The sequence below is a fragment of the Kluyveromyces marxianus genome, chromosome 5, assembly GCF_001417885.1.
Source record: "Kluyveromyces marxianus DMKU3-1042 DNA, complete genome, chromosome 5".
Taxonomy (NCBI): domain Eukaryota; kingdom Fungi; phylum Ascomycota; class Saccharomycetes; order Saccharomycetales; family Saccharomycetaceae; genus Kluyveromyces; species Kluyveromyces marxianus.
The window spans coordinates 535,447-553,975 of record NC_036029.1 but is presented as its reverse complement, the minus strand read 5'-3'; the positions used below and the strand labels follow the sequence as shown (position 1 = coordinate 553,975).

At 41.7% G+C, this 18,529-nt stretch overlaps 6 protein-coding genes and 1 non-coding gene across 7 annotated transcripts; 6 read left to right on the top strand and 1 right to left on the bottom strand.

Annotated features, from left to right (window-relative positions):
* Nucleotides 1–892: 892 nt before the first annotated feature.
* On the top strand, nt 893–3,541 carry VPS35 (retromer subunit VPS35; the record flags this gene model as incomplete). The annotated part of the gene is made up of 1 exon (XM_022820241.1): nt 893–3,541. The coding sequence occupies one exon, from the start codon at nt 893–895 to the stop codon at nt 3,539–3,541; it is 2,649 nt and encodes an 882-aa protein (XP_022676724.1).
* Nucleotides 3,542–3,973: 432 nt separating this feature from the next.
* Nucleotides 3,974–5,344, top strand: FBP26 (fructose-2,6-bisphosphatase; the record flags this gene model as incomplete). The annotated part of the gene is made up of 1 exon (XM_022820239.1): nt 3,974–5,344. The coding sequence occupies one exon, from the start codon at nt 3,974–3,976 to the stop codon at nt 5,342–5,344; it is 1,371 nt and encodes a 456-aa protein (XP_022676723.1).
* A 1,283-nt stretch (nt 5,345–6,627) lies between these two features.
* Nucleotides 6,628–8,775, top strand: SSY5 (Ssy5p; the record flags this gene model as incomplete). The annotated part of the gene is made up of 1 exon (XM_022820238.1): nt 6,628–8,775. One exon carries the CDS (start codon nt 6,628–6,630, stop codon nt 8,773–8,775), a length of 2,148 nt encoding a protein of 715 aa, XP_022676722.1.
* A 928-nt stretch (nt 8,776–9,703) lies between these two features.
* Nucleotides 9,704–12,469, top strand: FAR1 (cyclin-dependent protein serine/threonine kinase inhibiting protein FAR1; the record flags this gene model as incomplete). Its single annotated transcript, XM_022820237.1, has 1 exon — nt 9,704–12,469. The coding sequence occupies one exon, from the start codon at nt 9,704–9,706 to the stop codon at nt 12,467–12,469; it is 2,766 nt and encodes a 921-aa protein (XP_022676721.1).
* A 1,104-nt stretch (nt 12,470–13,573) lies between these two features.
* Nucleotides 13,574–14,602, top strand: PIR3 (cell wall mannoprotein HSP150; the record flags this gene model as incomplete). The annotated part of the gene is made up of 1 exon (XM_022820236.1): nt 13,574–14,602. The coding sequence occupies one exon, from the start codon at nt 13,574–13,576 to the stop codon at nt 14,600–14,602; it is 1,029 nt and encodes a 342-aa protein (XP_022676720.1).
* A 724-nt stretch (nt 14,603–15,326) lies between these two features.
* Nucleotides 15,327–15,398, top strand: KLMA_R515. The gene has a single exon. It is a non-coding gene; the product is annotated as a tRNA-Cys (tRNA).
* An 838-nt stretch (nt 15,399–16,236) lies between these two features.
* PIR1 (cell wall mannoprotein HSP150) lies at nt 16,237–17,412 on the bottom strand (the record flags this gene model as incomplete). The annotated part of the gene is made up of 1 exon (XM_022820235.1): nt 16,237–17,412. The coding sequence occupies one exon, from the start codon at nt 17,410–17,412 to the stop codon at nt 16,237–16,239; it is 1,176 nt and encodes a 391-aa protein (XP_022676719.1).
* Nucleotides 17,413–18,529: the final 1,117 nt, after the last annotated feature.

Here is an 18,529-nt window from a genome sequence, read left to right as displayed (position 1 = left end):
CTCATTTATCAGCAGACGACGGCCGCTCTCGTATTTTAGTCCAGATCGCAACTTCCTATGATTAATTGTACTAATGCCACATCAACTTCTGGAACGAGCATGTGGAGTTGATATCCGTTATTTCCAGCTTCTTACCTTATACTGATGGAACCGCTTCTTTTTTTTTAATTTTTTAACTTTCTCTGCTTCAATCTCTTGCTTTATGGCAGTCACTCGAAAGGTCGATCCGCTGCGTTGTTTTCTACGCACATCCGTCGAAAGACCTTTCGAACTTTTCGCCAATGTTACAAATACTACGTTAAAAATCGTAAATAGTGTTTCTTTTTGAATAATGGGCCGTCTTTCCAGTCCCTTATGAGTAAGCAAGCATATTCTTCTAGAAGAGGGATGGGGCTGCTGGGTTTCTCGGAGGACAAGCAAGAATAGAGGGGACGGGACGTCTCGTGCGGTGTCCCCTTGTGCTAACACTTACTTACTTATTTACTGGCTGCAGCCGGAACCAATGACCCATCCAGAGGGGCACGCTTGAAGCGGGGAGGATTGGGGAAATTGGTTGTTGAAAATGGTGTATGGGTGTACGCGCAGAAGAAAGATTGGATACGATGCGATATGTGTTACCCGGTATATTGTACACGTGACACGTATTTAGGTCGCTCCCCTTTCCCTGGCCCTTGAGCACACATACACACACACATCTCAAGCTTTCTAGATTGACAGACAAAATAGGATTGAATTACATAGCATAAGAACAGAACAGACATTAATTTAGCACCCTATATAGTGTTGTTAAGAAGGGTTATAATTAGAATAACAGCTTCAGAAACACATCGGATTGCGTAAACCATTCATTAAGAACGTTATATTTTAGATAGTCAGGATACACGGAATCGAAATGGCAGCAGTGCTACCTTACTCTGAGAATATGGAGCAAGCAATCTCCCATATCAAGCAACAGACCATTCTGATGCAGAGAAGTCTTGTACAAAAGAAACTAATGGATGCATTGAAGCATTGCAGTGATATGTTGAAAGAACTACGGAATCCCGATCTCTCGCCGAAACTCTATTACGAATTGTACATTATGATATATGACTCGCTAAGTATTCTATCGCAGTACTTGGTGGAAAATCACCCTACCAGACACCATTTGGCAGACTTGTACGAATTGGTGCAGTACACGGGCAATATCCTCCCCAGGTTATACTTGATGATCACGGTTGGTGTGTCCTTCATGCAAACGAAGGATTGCCCGGCAGAAGAGGTGTTGAAGGACATGATTGAGATGTGTCGTGGTGTGCAACACCCCATTCGGGGGTTGTTCTTGCGGTACTATCTCTCTCAAAGGACTAAGCAGTCTTTGACCACGGATATATCATTGGACAAGAAGTTCGACGTTCAATTTATCATCACAAACTTTATAGAAATGAACAAACTCTGGGTGCGCTTGCAACATCAAGGACCGTTAAGGGAACGTGATATAAGAACTAAGGAAAGAAAGGAGTTGCAGATTTTGATTGGATCTAACTTAGTCAGACTCTCTCAGATTTTGGATGACTCCTTCATCCTGTACAAAAACGAAGTACTTCCTCAGATCTTGGAGCAAGTGGTGCAATGCCGTGATGTCGTTTCTCAGGAATACTTGCTAGACGTCATTTGCCAGGTTTTCCCTGATGAGTTCCATTTGGGTACCTTGTCGCAGTTGTTGGACACAACTTTGAAGTTGAACCCAGATGTTAGTATCAATAAAGTAGTCTTGTCTCTAATTGCAAGACTAAACGGCTATTTGGATAGACAGGATGATCCTGCAAAATCGATTGAGGCTTTGAAAGACTTACACTTGAACGATCAGGAAGAATCAAGTGATACCAAGAATGATGCTGATTCTGGAAAACCCGATGAAGCTGTTTCGGAATCTGCACCACAACCCTCTTTTGACCTATTTTTCGTCTTTTGGAAATATCTCACCAAAATCGTAGAGGAAAGACCTGATTTGCCCTTACACGAGATAATCCCCTTGGTTCATAGTATTATGATTCTATCCATGAAGTGGTATCCCTCCAACTTATCCAATGTTGAAATTCTCTACAAGTTCTGTTGGGAGAGATACGAAGATTTTGGAAAGGAAATTCCTGAAGAGTGTGAACAATGCTTTAAAGAGCTATTCCTGTATCCGCTAGGTACAGACCTTTTCTACGATATCATCACCACCTGTGACTCATTCCAGAAGCTTTTATCGGTTCAATCGGTGCCTTTACAAAAGAACATAATCGATTCTATCCTGGATAAGATATTGTCAAGTGATATTAAAATCAAAGATAAATCGCACTTGGAAAAAATTGGTTTGATATGTGAACCAATTATCCAAATGCCTAACGATAGAGCAAAAACGTCAATATTGAATGTTGATGATGATTTAGAGGACGAGTTAGTGTTTTTGAATGCAGAACAGGAAAAATTGGCGAAGATTGTTCACTTGATTTATCACCCAAATGTCGAACAACACACGGAATTGTTACTCATATGCAAAAACCGCTACTACAAAGGTGGTAAGCAGATAAGGTTTACATATCCTGCCATTGTCACAGCATTCTGGAAGCTAATACGAAAACTGCATTTTAAGGGTTTAAAGAGACCTCAGAAGAAAGAAAAATATAACGCTACAATTAAGCAGCTCTTCAAATACATTTCTAGATGTCATACTGACCTTTTCAACATTTGCGGGATCTCCATATGTGACCTTCTTTTCAAGCTTAACCTACAGACTGCCGCCTTGGCAGACCAGTTGTCTCTAAGTGAAATATCGTATGACTTCTTCAGTCAAGCATTTTCTATCTTTGAAGAATCGTTAAGCGATTCGAAGGTACAATTCCAAGCTATCGTAAACATGGCTCAGGTGCTACAAAAGACTCGCTCTCTCTACAACGAAGAGAATTACTATGATACTCTTATCACGCGATGCACACTTCATGGCTCGAAACTCTTGAAAAAAGCTGACCAATGCCGTGCAGTGTATCTATGTTCACATCTATGGTGGGCCACCGAGCTATCACTAGTTGGTGAAGAAGAAGGTGTTACCAAGAACTTCTTCCGTGAAGGTAAGCGTGTCTTAGAATGTCTACAGCGTTCTTTGCGTGTAGCTGATTCTGTCATGGACAATATTCAGAGTTGCCAATTGATGGTAGAGATTTTAGGTCGCTGCTGCTACTACTTTATTCACGGTGATGAATCAGAAACACATGTGGGGGTTAAGTACATCGCAGGTTTAATAGAGCTCATCCAAGCAAACTTAAAAGGGTTATTACTGGAAGAATCAACCGATGCTCAAGACGCTACCGTGCCTGCCCAAAAAATCGTCATTGGATGCGATGGTTCATACATATGCAAGACACTCACCTCGTCAACGTGTAGGGTGTCCTTAAAGACACCTAATGTCCGGGTGTCAGACTTGATAGCGGTTCCTGTGTCGTACTTCGAGAGAACCCTACAATACATCGAGAATCAGAAACAAGTTGATGACAGATTTAATGCCATCGCTACATAAATATTAAATATAGTAACATCTTTATATATCTTAAACACGTAGCCAAAACCAGTAGCTATGCAGCTTATTAGCGTCATCTTCTCTTTCATCGTGGTCATCATCCGTTCTCCTGCATATCCTTTCGCTTATCATTGGACAAATCAAATGGCCCTACTCCGGGTAGGGTAAAATTTTACGTCTTCTCCGGATTATATTCCCCTCCTTTGTACTTCAATCTATAAAAAGTGAATAAATATGAAATCTTCAACTAATAGGTAGTAGAGACAGAAAACTTTCAATACCATTGATTTTAGAGAAGATCCAGTGCAATAAATATCTCAACAATTTAGCGATAGTTGTGATCTACAATTTTTGATTTTTGTTTGTGGTTTCGAGATTTGATATCTGGCTTACATTGGGGATAATAATAAGATATAATAATACGAATAATAAATGCCTGTCTATACGGTTTCCAATGTGCAAAATATTAGAGTATGTGTAGTTATGGTTGGTTTGCCTGCTCGAGGCAAGTCTTTCATATCGCAAAAGATTGTCAGGTATCTCTCGTGGCTTTCGATCAATGCGAAGAGTTTTAATGTTGGCAACTATAGGCGACAACATGCTGGAGCGGAACACCCGGACGCGGAGTTCTTCGATTTTGCGAATAAAGAGGCATATAAGATTAGACAGCATGCGGTTACTATGGCTGTTGAGGATATGATGCGATGGTTTAACGAGAAAGAAGGTGTTGTTGCTATACTAGATGCCACAAACTCTACTCCGGAAAGAAGAGAGTGGATCTTGAAGCTTTGCAGGGAAAATGGTATCGAGCCCATGTTTCTTGAATCGTGGTGTGACGACCAAGATTTGATCCTGAGGAACATATCGGAAGTCAAGACTACATCCCCAGATTACCAAGGGATAGATCCAGATGTGGCGACGAAGGATTTTTTGAAGAGAATATCCAAGTACGAATCTGTATATGAACCCTTGGACGAGATCAAGGACAAGGATAAAACCTTCGTACGTTTAATCAATGTTGCACAGCAAGTGATCATCAACAAGATTGAAACATATCTAGAAAGTCGAATTGTCTTTTATGTTATGAATCTGCACATCAGACCAAGATCCATATGGTTATCTAGACACGGAGAGTCGATCTACAACGTTGAAAAGAAAATTGGAGGTGACTCCCATCTATCGCCAAGGGGTCTCCAATACGCAAAGAAACTACCCGATTTGGTGAGACAGTCTGCTGGTGATGTGGACTTAACGGTATGGACATCAACTTTGGTGCGGACTGGCGAAACGGCTCAACATTTGCAATACAAACAGCTTCAGTGGAAGGCTCTTGATGAGCTAGATGCTGGTGTCTGTGATGGAATGACATACGAGGAAATCGAAGAAAAATACCCAGAAGACTTCAAGGCCCGTGACGATAACAAGTACGAGTACAGGTACCGTGGAGGTGAGTCGTACCGTGACGTCGTCATTAGATTGGAGCCCATTATTATGGAATTAGAGCGCCAGGAGAACATTCTAATCATTACTCACCAAGCCGTATTACGTTGTATATATGCATATTTCATGAATGTTCCACAAGAAGAGTCGCCATGGATGTCCATACCCTTGCATACTTTAATCAAGCTGGAGCCCAGAGCCTACGGTACAAACGTCACCAGGATCAAAGCCAATATCCCTGCAGTCAGCACCTATAAGGAAAAGGGAACTTCCCAGGTAGGCGAATCCGAACAAGGCGGGGTAAAGTCAAGAAGCATTCTGATGAGTGCTCCTGAACTTGACGTAAAATCAACAAAAACGTAGCTTATATATAGATGTATGTATGCCGTATGTATGTATGTGCATGAGCACATACATACATACTTACACTCACTATGAAAATCAATAATACCAATACCCATTCACGTGATGTTCGCAAAACTATACCAAAATTGCATTGCGAATCTGAATTTGGATCTGAATATACATACCATAAATAAAAGGAATAGGAGATAAGATGATGATGTCTGCTTGCAATCACCCTCCCGCTTCTGATTGGCCTTAACAATCATACGTGCAGCTGCTTCCACGGGTGCGGATGTGACACATTTTGACCACCATTTTGACACATTTTTTGCTGCATTTTGACACATTCGCCTACAGAGTCAGATAACGAAAAAAGAGCCTACGGCTGCACACCGCAAAAAAAAAAAAAAAAAAATCCGATCCAATCAAGCGTGTGGCACTTTCTGCTACATACTACATACAGACACTGTGTCTTCTCCAGTAGTTATAGCTGATAATTACTGCGAAGAGCATCTCCATTTTAAATATGGCCATAGATAGGTGGTACCAGACACTGCACTGAGTGGATACTGGATACTAGATAGGGGAAATATTTACTGGCGCCCCTCTGTAATATCCCTTTGGAATTTTGCATCCAGTCAGTGGCCATAATTATGGCGTTGCAGTCTCTATCTACTGGCATGTTGTTGTTGGAATCATTTGAAATGACCGTGCCTACCTAACTCAGAATTAATTTCCGAGAAGATCTCTTCTGATGACAAAAAGAAAAGGTCAGAAGAGCCTTTACAAGCCTTTAAGGTGGAAATTCAATGAAAACAAACAGGTTCATAACTTGGATGCAGCATTTCACTCGGTAATAAGAGGCGTGGGAATAGAAGGTAATAGCGTACAGCGGCGAATGATTCAGTAGTCAAGTAGTGGTTTCTCACTCTAAAATTCATCAGTCTTGTTAATACTGTGTATATTCGTAATATTTTTACTATTTATTTTTTTCGCTCAGACGAGGTCAGTAATAAAGTCAGTAGTAGCATAGTATTAAGAAAAGGATTTGTTAAAGAGGTTGATTTTGAATTCTTCTAAATTAACAGTCAAGAAAGTTTACAGGATATTGCCAGCAGCAGACCTGGGATATATATTTATATATATATATGAGTGTCTGTTTTAGCGTGCGTGTGTATGCATATCAGGAATACCTTGGCTGGAATTAGATAAGAGAAGAGCTGTAAAGTTAACGTGAACTCTCTTTTTTGATATTTTAGTTTGATTAGTATCTTGATTGGACATTCAAAAGAAGTCATATCATGGTATCTAAGTTCTTTGGCTTCGGCAAGAGCAAGCAATCTGGGAGATCAGAGCAGCAGGCTCCTGCTGTGAGTTCTGCTTCCTCTTCTCGCTCTTCGCCAGCACCCTCTATTTCTGGGGAACATGATGTGAATGAAGATATGGTGAGTCAGGTCACTACAAGTCTTCAATCATCGTCCATTTTTTCAAAAGGACGACATACTATTGGGACAGGAACGTCATCTAACCTAACTGATGGATCGTCTTTGTTTGACAAAGGTTTGGGTCTAACTGCGATTGATGAGAACGATAGTCATGGTAGGTCTACCGTCGGAAAACCACTCAGGGTTTTGGATTATGAAAGGCTCACCTCGTTGAATCCCGTAATCGAGGAGGAAAGCGTTTCTATGAAAGAATATAATGACGATCACTCGGGTTTGGCTTCAGGTTCGGGTTCCGGAATGGGATCTGGGAATGTTTCTACGTCGGCAAACAGCACCCTTTCCAAACATAATGCGGGTTTAAATTCTTCAAGAAGATCTGAACGTCACTACTCCACAACTTCTTTGGAAGTATTGGAAAATGAACTCAAGCTTTTGAATGAGAATCTAGTGTCTCTAATGGATGACATTCACCAAAACGTTACAAATGTTTCCAAAGCTGTGATTCAGGCCATCGAATTTTTCAAGAAGTTTTTACCTGACACTAACAGAGTCACATACACAGTTACAATGTCTAACAGTTTGCAACTGCGAAGCATTACGAAAATAGTGTCCCACTTTGTTGATAATCTATTAAATGCATCAGCCTTCCAAAATTCAAGGTCCATCCTATTGAAGGCTTACTTTTCATTTTTGCAAAAGTTGAATATCAATGTATTTGAAGATCAAATGGACAATATCCACACGTTACCTACTATGAGAAACTTTGCCATTGACGATAAATGTGCTTTGCCTAACATGGACAAAATTTCACTAATAGTGGATGAAATAGTACGATGTGATCCTTCTTGTATCTCGGATCAAGATGGTGCTTTCATTGCACCTGTCTTAAGAGGGTTATCCAGAAAATCTGCAATCTTGACCGTTATGTTCGGACTACCCAATCCGCAACAGGAACATCATGATATGATAAAGGCGTTATTTTCTACTTTTCCTGACTTACATTTCTACTGTGTGAAAGACTACATAAAGCCTTGTGCAGAGGTTCTTTCAGGTATTTCCCCTGAAATGAAGGCAAAACCCATGGAAACCACCAAAGCCCCAACATTTGTTCCACCATTTAGAGTACCGATTGACGCTTTTAGCCCACCGATTTCTCTGTCTATATCAACCCAAGAAAGTCAAAAGATGACTGGTACTCTCGGAGGATACCTCTACCCAAAAATCCCCAAGAACGACCCCAAATTTGCTCAATTTGCCGATGCTACGTTTGCAGTAACATGTGCCCATGTAGTTCTTTCGGAAAATCAGGATTATCCGTACGTGTCTGCTCCATCTGCTTTATTGCAAAACACCTACAAGAATTCCCTAATGGAAGAAAGACAACATTACAGTATTACTTCCCCTGAATACGATGGGTTTAATCAAGAGTTGCAGCGAGTCGAATCAAACTTAAAATGGCAATCAGATCACAAGTTTGGCCAAGTTGTATGGGGAGAAAGATCTATCGTCGATAAATCTTTGTCGGATTTTGCCATAATCAAGGTTAACCCTGAGTTCACATGTCAAAATTACTTGGGGGATGACATCAATGGTCTACCAGATCCGGCACTAAGGTTCAGGAACCTTTATGTCACCGAGAAGATAGAAAACGTTAAGCCTGGTGCAAACGTCTTCAAAATCGGAGCTACATCGAATTATACCACAGGCAAGGTCAACGGCACAAAATTGGTCTACTGGGCGGATAACAGAATTCAGAGTAATGAATTCGTAATCTCGTCACCTCAACCTTTGTTCGCCAATGCAGGAGACTCAGGTGCATGGGTACTATCCAAACTGGATGGGAAACTGGGTTTAGGTGTGGCTGGGATTCTACACTCTTACGATGGTGAACTAAAGCAGTTCGGCCTATTCACTCCAATTCAGACCATCTTAACTCGTCTTCAAGCGGTAACGGGCGTGGAATGGGACATCAATCCACCGCCTGTTGCCAGTACTACGGATTGACAGTCAAATAGGGCAGGATATATGTCCTAACCACAGTAAATTTTTCTTTCTTTTCCTAAAATCTCGTTTTGAGTGTGTATCGGCGATACCTTATTTAATTTAAATTGTGACTATGTAATACACTAAAGGACGTCTAACTGCCGCAAATGGCTATAACTACAAAACCGGAATCCTACCCTTAAGCCTCAAGTGCCTTGATGCGTTTAGAAAACATGTCTTGACCTATATATTCCCGTGCAAATATATATTTAATTTGCCTGTAAGTCATAAATCTCTTGGACGAATGTCTCATTGTTGAAAAACTCTGTACAACCTCAAGAATAATATATTAGGGAAAAGAAAGCAGAGAAAATCTGGAGTGTGTTTATCTTATAACCTCAAAACATATGAAACGATTAAACAACAAGACATGACACAACCGTTTTTAATGATATCAAGAGTTTGATTTGCGGATGAAACCTCATGTCGTTCGTAGTATGTAGTTGTGTTTTACATAGGTTTCTGCTTATTTTCACAGTGAAGTAAAGGTACAATTGTTTATATGCGGAAATAGTTTGGTGCTGCTGCTGCTAAATCTCTGTACTATCAATTAGATACATCCTACAGGAGTAAGCTAACTATTATGCAAATAAGTGTACTTTTTTACCTCTTTAGGATGCGTAAGTGAAACTCAGGGACGTTTCTGCATATCGGATACTCGCTAATAATTAAACCTCTGTGGTCTAAAAACTTGATACTAGGAGTATAAAAGAACTTAAGGTGTTTTCTAGCCCATAGCTTCTATGGGCTTTCTATCTTGTGAATATATATTACATCTGTAAGTGTTACTCTTTTTCCTCTATAACGAACGACCTAGATTGAGATTTACCTTGGTTGCTCGTTTTACCTTGACTAAAGAGAAAAAGCCAGTGTATATCACTAAAAGAAAATGATACAAGTAAGAACGCCCACCATAGATCGGCCAAAAAAGACACATAGTCCACCTAGCAGCACAAATACACCATCCGCCTCTTCAAAATTTCTAAAGGATGTGACAGGCAAAGGATTAAGGAAAATCGGTGCCAAATTGAATCGTACTCCAACGTCGCAGTCTACTGCAACCTTCTCTCCAGAAGTGGAATACGTCCAAACCTTTTCAGATGGTCCTACTCCAAATTCTACCAAACAACTGAAAACACAGTTCGATCTTCTCAAAAAAAGGCCGGCTCCTCTCAAACTACAACCGCTTACACCTCCGGCAAGTCTTAAGAAGCCAGTATTAGAAGAATCAGATGAAGATGCAGTTGCCAGATTAGAATCACCAATTGTTCTTAAATTCGACAAGTCTACCGGACGAGAAAGCAGTATATATTCTGCATCACTGGGGAAGCAAGATATACTGTCGTTTAGTTCGACGCTTTTTGATGTGCCACGCTCTTCATTTACGTTGAGTGTTGATGACAAGCCGTTCAATATGGGAACGTATGATGAGCTTGAATCACCAACATGTGTAATGCAAATGCAGAGAAACATGAGAAAAGCAAATGGTACCAAGAAGTATAACAGTTGTATGTGTTCAATCTGTGATGAGAGCATGCAAAGACTGCTTGGCGGTGGAGAAAGAATCGTAGAATTGGAATGTAAACATCAGTGTCATATGGAATGTTTCCTTGCAATGATGGACGGTGTAACTTTTGAACCTCCATCTTGCAACGTGTGCGGTAAAAAGTCGCAGCCGGCAGATAAGCAAGTAAGCTTAGATATGGTACTCAAAAAGATGAAAGAAAGCAAAAACGGCGATTCAACACCCTCTGCCACTCACTCTAACATGGAAAGTTCTAATGGCGAAGTTGTCATGCAATCATTATTGGCGACAAATACAAGTAATACTGGAGCTACTGTAACGATGTCCGGTATTTCTGCGAGAAAGCTTGTTACACCAAAAAACCAATTAATTCATTCTGCACAAGTATCCACTAATGGCTTTAACGACGTTTTTAACATGTTAGACGAAGCTTTTGACGAAGTTTCAACGCCAACAAATCTCATTTGTGTCGAACCTCTAGACTTTGAAAGCGTACCGAAGGATGAACTACGTATCAACATTATGCCAAAACTTGAAAGATATGTGATCCATGAGGGCAGTAAGGTTATTGTGCCTCATATTCTTAGTACTCATTTACCAAAAGACGACGAAATTGAAGATATTAAGACTGTGCAGATAATTATGTGCGTGAGTCTGGTAAATAATGATCCTGTGAACATTAGTAACGAAACTTTCCTAGAAACCCTGAAGCACAGGGTGAATACCCTTCTAGAGAACTTAAAACCCAACGACACATTTGGGCTTATTGTAGTTGGAAAAGATGGGAGTGGTACCCTTGGTTGTAAGAGTACGTTTTATGGCTTTATTACGAAAGATTGGGACGGCTGGCAAGATATCATTGATGGATGGGAAGTTGTGGTTGCCAGTGAGCCAGTATTTCCTAACCCAATGTGGGAGGCCAAAGAAATGTTACAAGCGACCCATAGGTTGCTGCTAACTACAGGTGATCCAGAAGAAGCCCAGATACGACATGTAGTAATGATGAATGGGGTTCAACATATCAGTAAGAGACATTACAGACTGGAAGATGATATTTTCGCTCGAAAGATTGAAGTTCTGCTGGAAAAGATAATGGCAGTGCACAAATGCTCCTTGTCGCAGTGGATTGACGAGGACGAGGGCCATCCTTTTATACTGCGGGACTACGCCCCCAAGTGGCAATACCGGATCCGCACAGTTTTCTTTGAAAAATTGTCATTTGACATTGCAAAACTGTTAAAAGAGCTGCGTCGCGTTGTGGTTGATGGTGTTACCGTCAAGCTCGAATGCGCTATCGACAAGATGGTGAAGCTCCATTCCTTGGACTTCAACGGAAAATTATACCGCTGCGAAGGTGACCACAGGAATAGTTTGGAGATAAACCTTCCGCCTTTCCGGTACGGTGACTTCAAGCTGGCCATTGTTGAGCTTGAAGTAGACGTTGCGATGGTCCAGAAACACATTGAGCAAATGGGAAGCACGATTTCGTTGTTAAACTATCATGGGTCTCAGACGGGCGCTAGAGCCGAGTCGGGCTGCGTGACATTCCAGATACGCCACGAGCGTCCTACATGTGCTTCCCCGCCGCTGAGCCTGACCACACCATTGTTCCATGGGAACGGTACCGGCGGTGCTGCCGACACCGATGCCGGTGCTGGTGCTGCTGGCACTGACAGCGTCGCTAATGCGGGTAACACAGATAATAATAATACGGTTACCCGCTCCACCAGTGCTGCTCGCCCCCGCCAAGAGGACAGCCTCGAAAGAGCCAGCCAATACCTGGATCTACCGCTAGTCCCGCCCTCCTCGCCCTCGTCCGACTCTCTCTTCGTCACTCGCCACATTGAGCTGATGGCGGTCGAGTCGCTGCGCAAACTCGTCGTCCAACAGGACTCTTCTTCTTCCACCACCTCGGGAACATCGCCTGAAGTCGCCATTAGAGAGCTCACTAGTGTGGTGTACGGGATGAGTAGAGAGTGTTCCGCAATGAACCCACAGTACTACGAGGAAACCGGCCATGAGAACAGACTGGAATTCTACATAGAGACACTCACGTGCCGTCTCGAAGACATCCTACACCATAACAACCCAAGGCTAATGATACACAAGCTGATCCAGTCGCTGGCCTAGTACGTACACCGTCTAGTTTAAGTTTTAATTTTAGTTCCTCTTCTAGTATAGCCTACCATATTAGTCCTATTACCACCACCACCAACACCACTACCAACACCAATTTTTCTTGGCTAACCACCACCACTTTGTAGCAACTAGAAACAAGTCCTCTCGCGCACATACTGAAAGAAGTAACTAATCTCTGACTAATGTCTAACTCTTCTGGCACGGGACCCATAATTCGCCAAAAAGAAAAAAATTGTCTCTCTTTTCCTTTTTCGAGCCCTTGCTACGGGCAACCCACTGCTAAAAGTAGAAATTGTGCCCAATAGCGAAGATCGAAAGTGGCAAAAAAAAAAACCCCAGCAAAAGAAACGTCATGAATCTGGAATTCTGCAGCACTATCAATGGGCTACGGAACGCAACGCGCAGCTTTGTTGTTTACAGTTTCCCAGGTTTCGAGGTTTTCGAGGTTTTCAAGCAGCAGAGAATACGACGCGTCGCACGTAGTATTTACAGGCATTATATTTATAGAACACGAAAGTGGTAGAGGCAGTGTTGACCCGCGCAAAAAGTGTGGGCATAAAAGTTTTTTGTTACTGTATATGGAGTTTTTGAAGGATCTCGGCTTCTACGGTGCTTATGGCATCAGTTTAAGATTTGAGTTTCGGGGAATTCTTTTCGTACTTTGAGTATATCATTATATGTTTTGGGTATAAGAGTTCGCGTGTGGTGATGTTTGGGTAGCAGTTTTTATTTCTGTATAGGGAAATTCTGTGTAGAGAGGTGTGCATCAAACGTACAGTTTTGGACAGATGGGTTACTTTTTGTTCTGTAGTTATGTGTGTTTGTTTGTTTAGCAGAGAACAATGACGCTAGTAATGGCATGTTTGTAAGAGCGTGTGTCAGAAGTGGGAAAAAAAAAAATATTGGTGAACAGGGTGAAGCAGGATTATAAATATGAGACTGATGTCATTAAATAATTGTTTCTTGTTGTTCAATCGTTTGTGTAAGTTGGTGCTTATATATGTGTTTTAAGTGTTGTGTATTAGTTTAAGTACAACAAGGCCAGGCCAAGACTAGTTCACCAATCGTAACCTACCGTTCAACAAATATACAAAAATGCAAATCAAATCTGCTGCCCAATTGTTGGCTTTGGCCACCGCTGTTTCTGCAGCCACTACTAAGGCTCAAGAAGAAAACTCTTCTTCTTGGACCACTTTGAAGCCAACCGCTACCTACAGTGGTGCTACTTCTGACTACAGCTCTTCTTTCGGTATTGCTATTGAACCAATCACCACTGGTTCCTTGGCTCCAACTTCTACCTCTTCTGCCAAGGCCTCTTCCAAGGCTAAGAGAGACGTTGTTTCCCAAATCACCGACGGTCAAGTGCAAGCCACCACCAAGCCAACCGGTAAGCCATCTTCCAAGGCTCCAGAAAAGCCAAAGGGCACCGCTCCAGCCGTCTCTCAAATCACTGACGGTCAAGTCCAAGCTACTACCAAGACTTTGGCTCCAGCTGCTAAGCCAAAGCCAACCACCAACGCTGCTTCCCAAATCGGTGACGGTCAAGTCCAAGCTACCACCGGTACCGCTGCTCCAGCTCCAAAGCCAAAGCCAACCACCAACGCTGCTTCTCAAATTGGTGACGGTCAAGTCCAAGCTACCACCGGTACTGAAAAGCCAAAGACTTCTGCTGCTTCTCAAATCAGCGATGGTCAAATCCAAGCTACCACTGGTTCTGCTTCCGCCGCTAAGGCCACTGGTGCTTCCCAAGTCTCTGACGGTCAAATCCAAGCCTCTGGCGCTCCAAAGTCTTCTGAAGACCAAAAGGACGGTATCCAATTGAGTGCTTGTGCCACCAACGGTACCCTATCTATGACCTTGAAGGACGGTATCTTGTACGACAGCCACGGTAGAGTCGGTTCCATTGTTGCCAACAGACAATTCCAATTCGACGGTCCACCACCACAAGCTGGTGCCATCTACGCTAACGGCTGGTCCATTACCCCAGACGGTAACTTGGCTATTGGTGACAATGACGTCTTCTACAAGTGTCTATCCGGTAACTTCTACAACTTGTACGACGAAACTCTAGGCGCTCAATGTAGTGCTATTCACTTGAACATTGTGTCTTTGACCGACTGTTAAAAAGGCTCCCATTCCCGCTTTTTTAGCCAAACTTGACATCGGACAAAGCCAGACACTAAAAAAAAAATTAAAAGCCATACCAAGCATGGGTGGTTGGTTTGTTCATAATCTTTTTACAACAAACGAACAAACAATGATCTGCATTAATTGAATCTCCAATCGATACATTACTATCTACGCCATTTACGGCTTCGATGGGGACTTCATTATCATCATGTTCAGTGTAATGCGTTGAGAGACAAAGAGTCCCAGTTTTCGATAAGGGCATCTCTTTTTCATAGATATTTGGAAACCGTTGTTCCATAATACTTTACTCATAAAGATACCATAAAGAACCCCTTTTTGACAATAATTTGTTTCATTTCAATTCACGTATATAACTGCAGGCTCTCTTTTATATTATTAAATTTTACTTTTCACACTCATTATAACATCTGTTTCCTTTATTTATTTTTGTCAGTTTGTCCCAAAATTTTTTGGGTAATTCGTCGTTGGTATATGTCTTCAAACCATCGACTTAGGATCAACCCGCTTTCCATTCCCCTTTGCGCAGCTTTTTGTATTCTCTTTTGTTACCTACCTGCGCACCTATACAATGAAATGTACGTAATACTCTTTAAAATAATACAGCAAGAGAGAGACCCTCACAGTACAATAAATGATTGGCAGGGTACAAATTCCAACCGATAAGTATCAAACGCGGTTCCAAAATACCAATAATTTTGCTCGTATGGCGCAGTGGTAGCGCAGCAGATTGCAAATCTGTTGGTCCTTAGTTCGATCCTGAGTGCGAGCTGTAATTATTATTTTTTTGCATTCTTGACCCCCAACATTCCGACGCAAATAAAGTTTTTTTTAGAACCGTCTCGTAACGTCATTCATTTATGACCAATCTATATTTAGAAGTATATAGTTTTCTTTCTTTTTTTGCCACAGATTCCGCGGTTGTAAAAACAACAACACAGAAAGAGCTAACTGCTTGAAGACGGAAAAGACAATGGGCAGCGGTGAAAGGCAAAGAACAAGGACAAGACGCAAATAGCAAACAGCTCTTTTTCAGCCAGACAGCCACAAGATGAGATTGTAAATTGAGTTAAAGGAATGACGTTGTTATAGTATATGCAAACTTACTTTTTGATCTTTGTAATTATTTAGTATACAGGATGGGGAGATCTGATGCTGACCAGATCTACAAAATAAAATGGTTAAAATGGATGTGTAAAAACTCTTGTACCGGAAAGGTAGCAAGATTGAACGAACTGAGAATTATCGTGAGGTTGAAAATTTAAATTTGAAAGTAAAAAGAGAACTGGAAAAATGTGAGCGAGTTTAGTTGCTTTTCGAACAGAAAGGTTTAATGCTTGCGTCTTGCTTGATTTGAATGATTTTTTTTTTTTTTGAGTTTAGATTTTTTTTCTTTTGTTTGGGAATCTATACTGTAGTTTTGATCATTATAGTTTCATAAGTTTGAATTACTATTAGTATAATTGTATCGTGAGAGAATAGCCACTATATCAAATAGGGGGTATCTCTATATGCTGTATGAATGAATGAGTGAATGCATGTTTCGTATGTGTTTGTCAAAAAGATTTTTGTAGTCAAAATCTCTATAAGCCTAGGCTTTATTTTTTAACTTAACAGCTGACCAAGTCAATGGCTTGCAAGTTAACTGGCTTACATTGGTCACCGATGGATTCATCGTACAAGTTGTAGAAACCACCAGATAGACATTGGTAGAAGATATCGCTGTTACCGATAGCCAAGTTACCATCTGGAGTCAAAGACCAACCCTTAGCGTAGATGGCACCAGCTTGTGGTGGTGGACCGTCGAATTGGAATTGTCTGTTGGCAACAATGGAACCGATTCTACCCTTACCATCTGTTAGAACAGCACCCTTCAAAGTCATAGACAGAGTACCGTTGGTCTTACAAGATTGAGCCTTCACTGGGTCATTTGGATTAGCTGGAGCGGCAGAACCGGAAGCAGCTGGGGCACCGGAGGAAGTGGTAGCTTGGACTTGACCATCCTTGATTTGAGAAGCAGCAGTGGCAGTAGTCTTGGCAGTAGTCTTGGTAGTAGCTTGGATTTGACCGTCACCGATTTGGGAAGCGGCTTGAGCAGTTGGCTTTTGAGTAGAGGTGGTAGCTTGGATTTGACCATCACCGATTTGAGAGACAGCGGCAGCGGTTGGCTTTTGGGTAGCGGTGGTAGCTTGGATTTGACCGTCACCGATTTGAGAGACAGCTTGAGCAGTTGGCTTTTGGGTAGCGGTAGTAGCTTGGATTTGACCGTCACCGATTTGGGAAACAGCTTGAGCAGTTGGCTTTTGGGTAGCGGTAGTAGCTTGGATTTGACCGTCACCGATTTGGGAAACAGCTTGAGCAGTTGGCTTTGGAGTAGCAGTGGTAGCTTGGATTTGACCATCACCAATTTGAGATACAGCAGCAGCGGTAGTCTTTGGAGTTGGCTTCAAGGTAGCAGTAGTAGCTTGGATTTGACCATCACCGATTTGGGAGATAGCGGCACCGTCTCTCTTGTCTTTCTTGTTGGAAGCCTTCTTGTCGGAGGACTTCTTGTCAGAGGCCTTCTTGTCAGAAGGAGCAGAAGTATGAGTAGCACCTGGAGCAGAGTGGGTAGACACAGAGGTGGTAATTGGAATGACAGCAATACCGAAGGTAGATGGGTAATCGGTCAAACCACCGCTGTAGGTAGCAGATGGAGTCAGAGTAGTCCATGGCTCAGATGGAACATAAGCAGCCATGGCAGAACCGGCCAAGGCGGAGGCAGCGAGAGTCTTCTTGATTTGCATTGTATAAATCGGGGTATGTGTGTGTTGGTAAAAACGATTGGATCTGTTGATTACTGTTTTGAGTGTTATTCAAGATATAATCTACAACAGATATAGATACATACAAGACAAACAGATTCCAAATTAACATCTCATCCATCCTCTCTTTATATACAATTTCGAAAACCTTTCAACATCTCTAATCCTTTCTTTGCTTTGGGGCATCGAGCAAACAATACTAATGGTAGATACTATGGTATGGTGTGGATAAACCGTTCTAAAAATAACTTTCCTGCCAAAACCTTCCCCTCTCACCTGTTCTTTGCCAATAGCTTTTCCGAATTGAGAACTAAGTGGGATCCAAATAGGAACAAAATGAGAAAATCTCGAGAAAAAGGCCGCAGAATAAGAGGAAGCAGAAGCACAAATCAAAAAAAAAAAAATAAAGTAGGATCATTCAAAGAATTTTTTTACATCTTTGTGCGAGGTTGTTAATGGGGAACGCCTTCGGTTCCTGATTCCAATCATTTCTTTACTTCTTAAGGAATAGTTAGATGAGCAAATCAAATCGAAATCAATTCGGTTTGGATCCGAATTCTTGCAAAAGCCACAACCATTAGAGGGTGATATTTGCTTGTTGCAATGGCAGTAGGTTGTCGCTATGGTATTTACCTATGACATCGACATTCTTATTCGGGTAGTGAACTCGTTGCTGCGGGCGTGTGAGTGATGTAGGAAGTAGAAATCCACCGGGCCCCAGGGCCTTGGCAACCCAAGGCGGAATAGCATAATAGTGGTAGCGGCATTAGTAGGTAGGGCTCTTGCTCGTACTTACTATTCCGCATACACCCACTAATCACTAGTACTACTAGTACTAATGGCACTGTAATTTTTTTTTTTTAGTGTTTTTTTACTTACTCTTGATTTACTAAGATTGGGGCTAAGCTCTCATTCTCACGTACAAACGGTGTATATCTGAGGTAATAACGAGAAGTGGAATAATGAATAATAATAATGATGGGTTTAAGCGAGAAACGAGGGGATTGACGATGGACTGACTGGTATGTTTTCTGTTTTCTTCCGCATTGCAAAAAAGAAGAAGGGGAAATTGGGAAATGGAGGGTTTTTTTTTGTAATT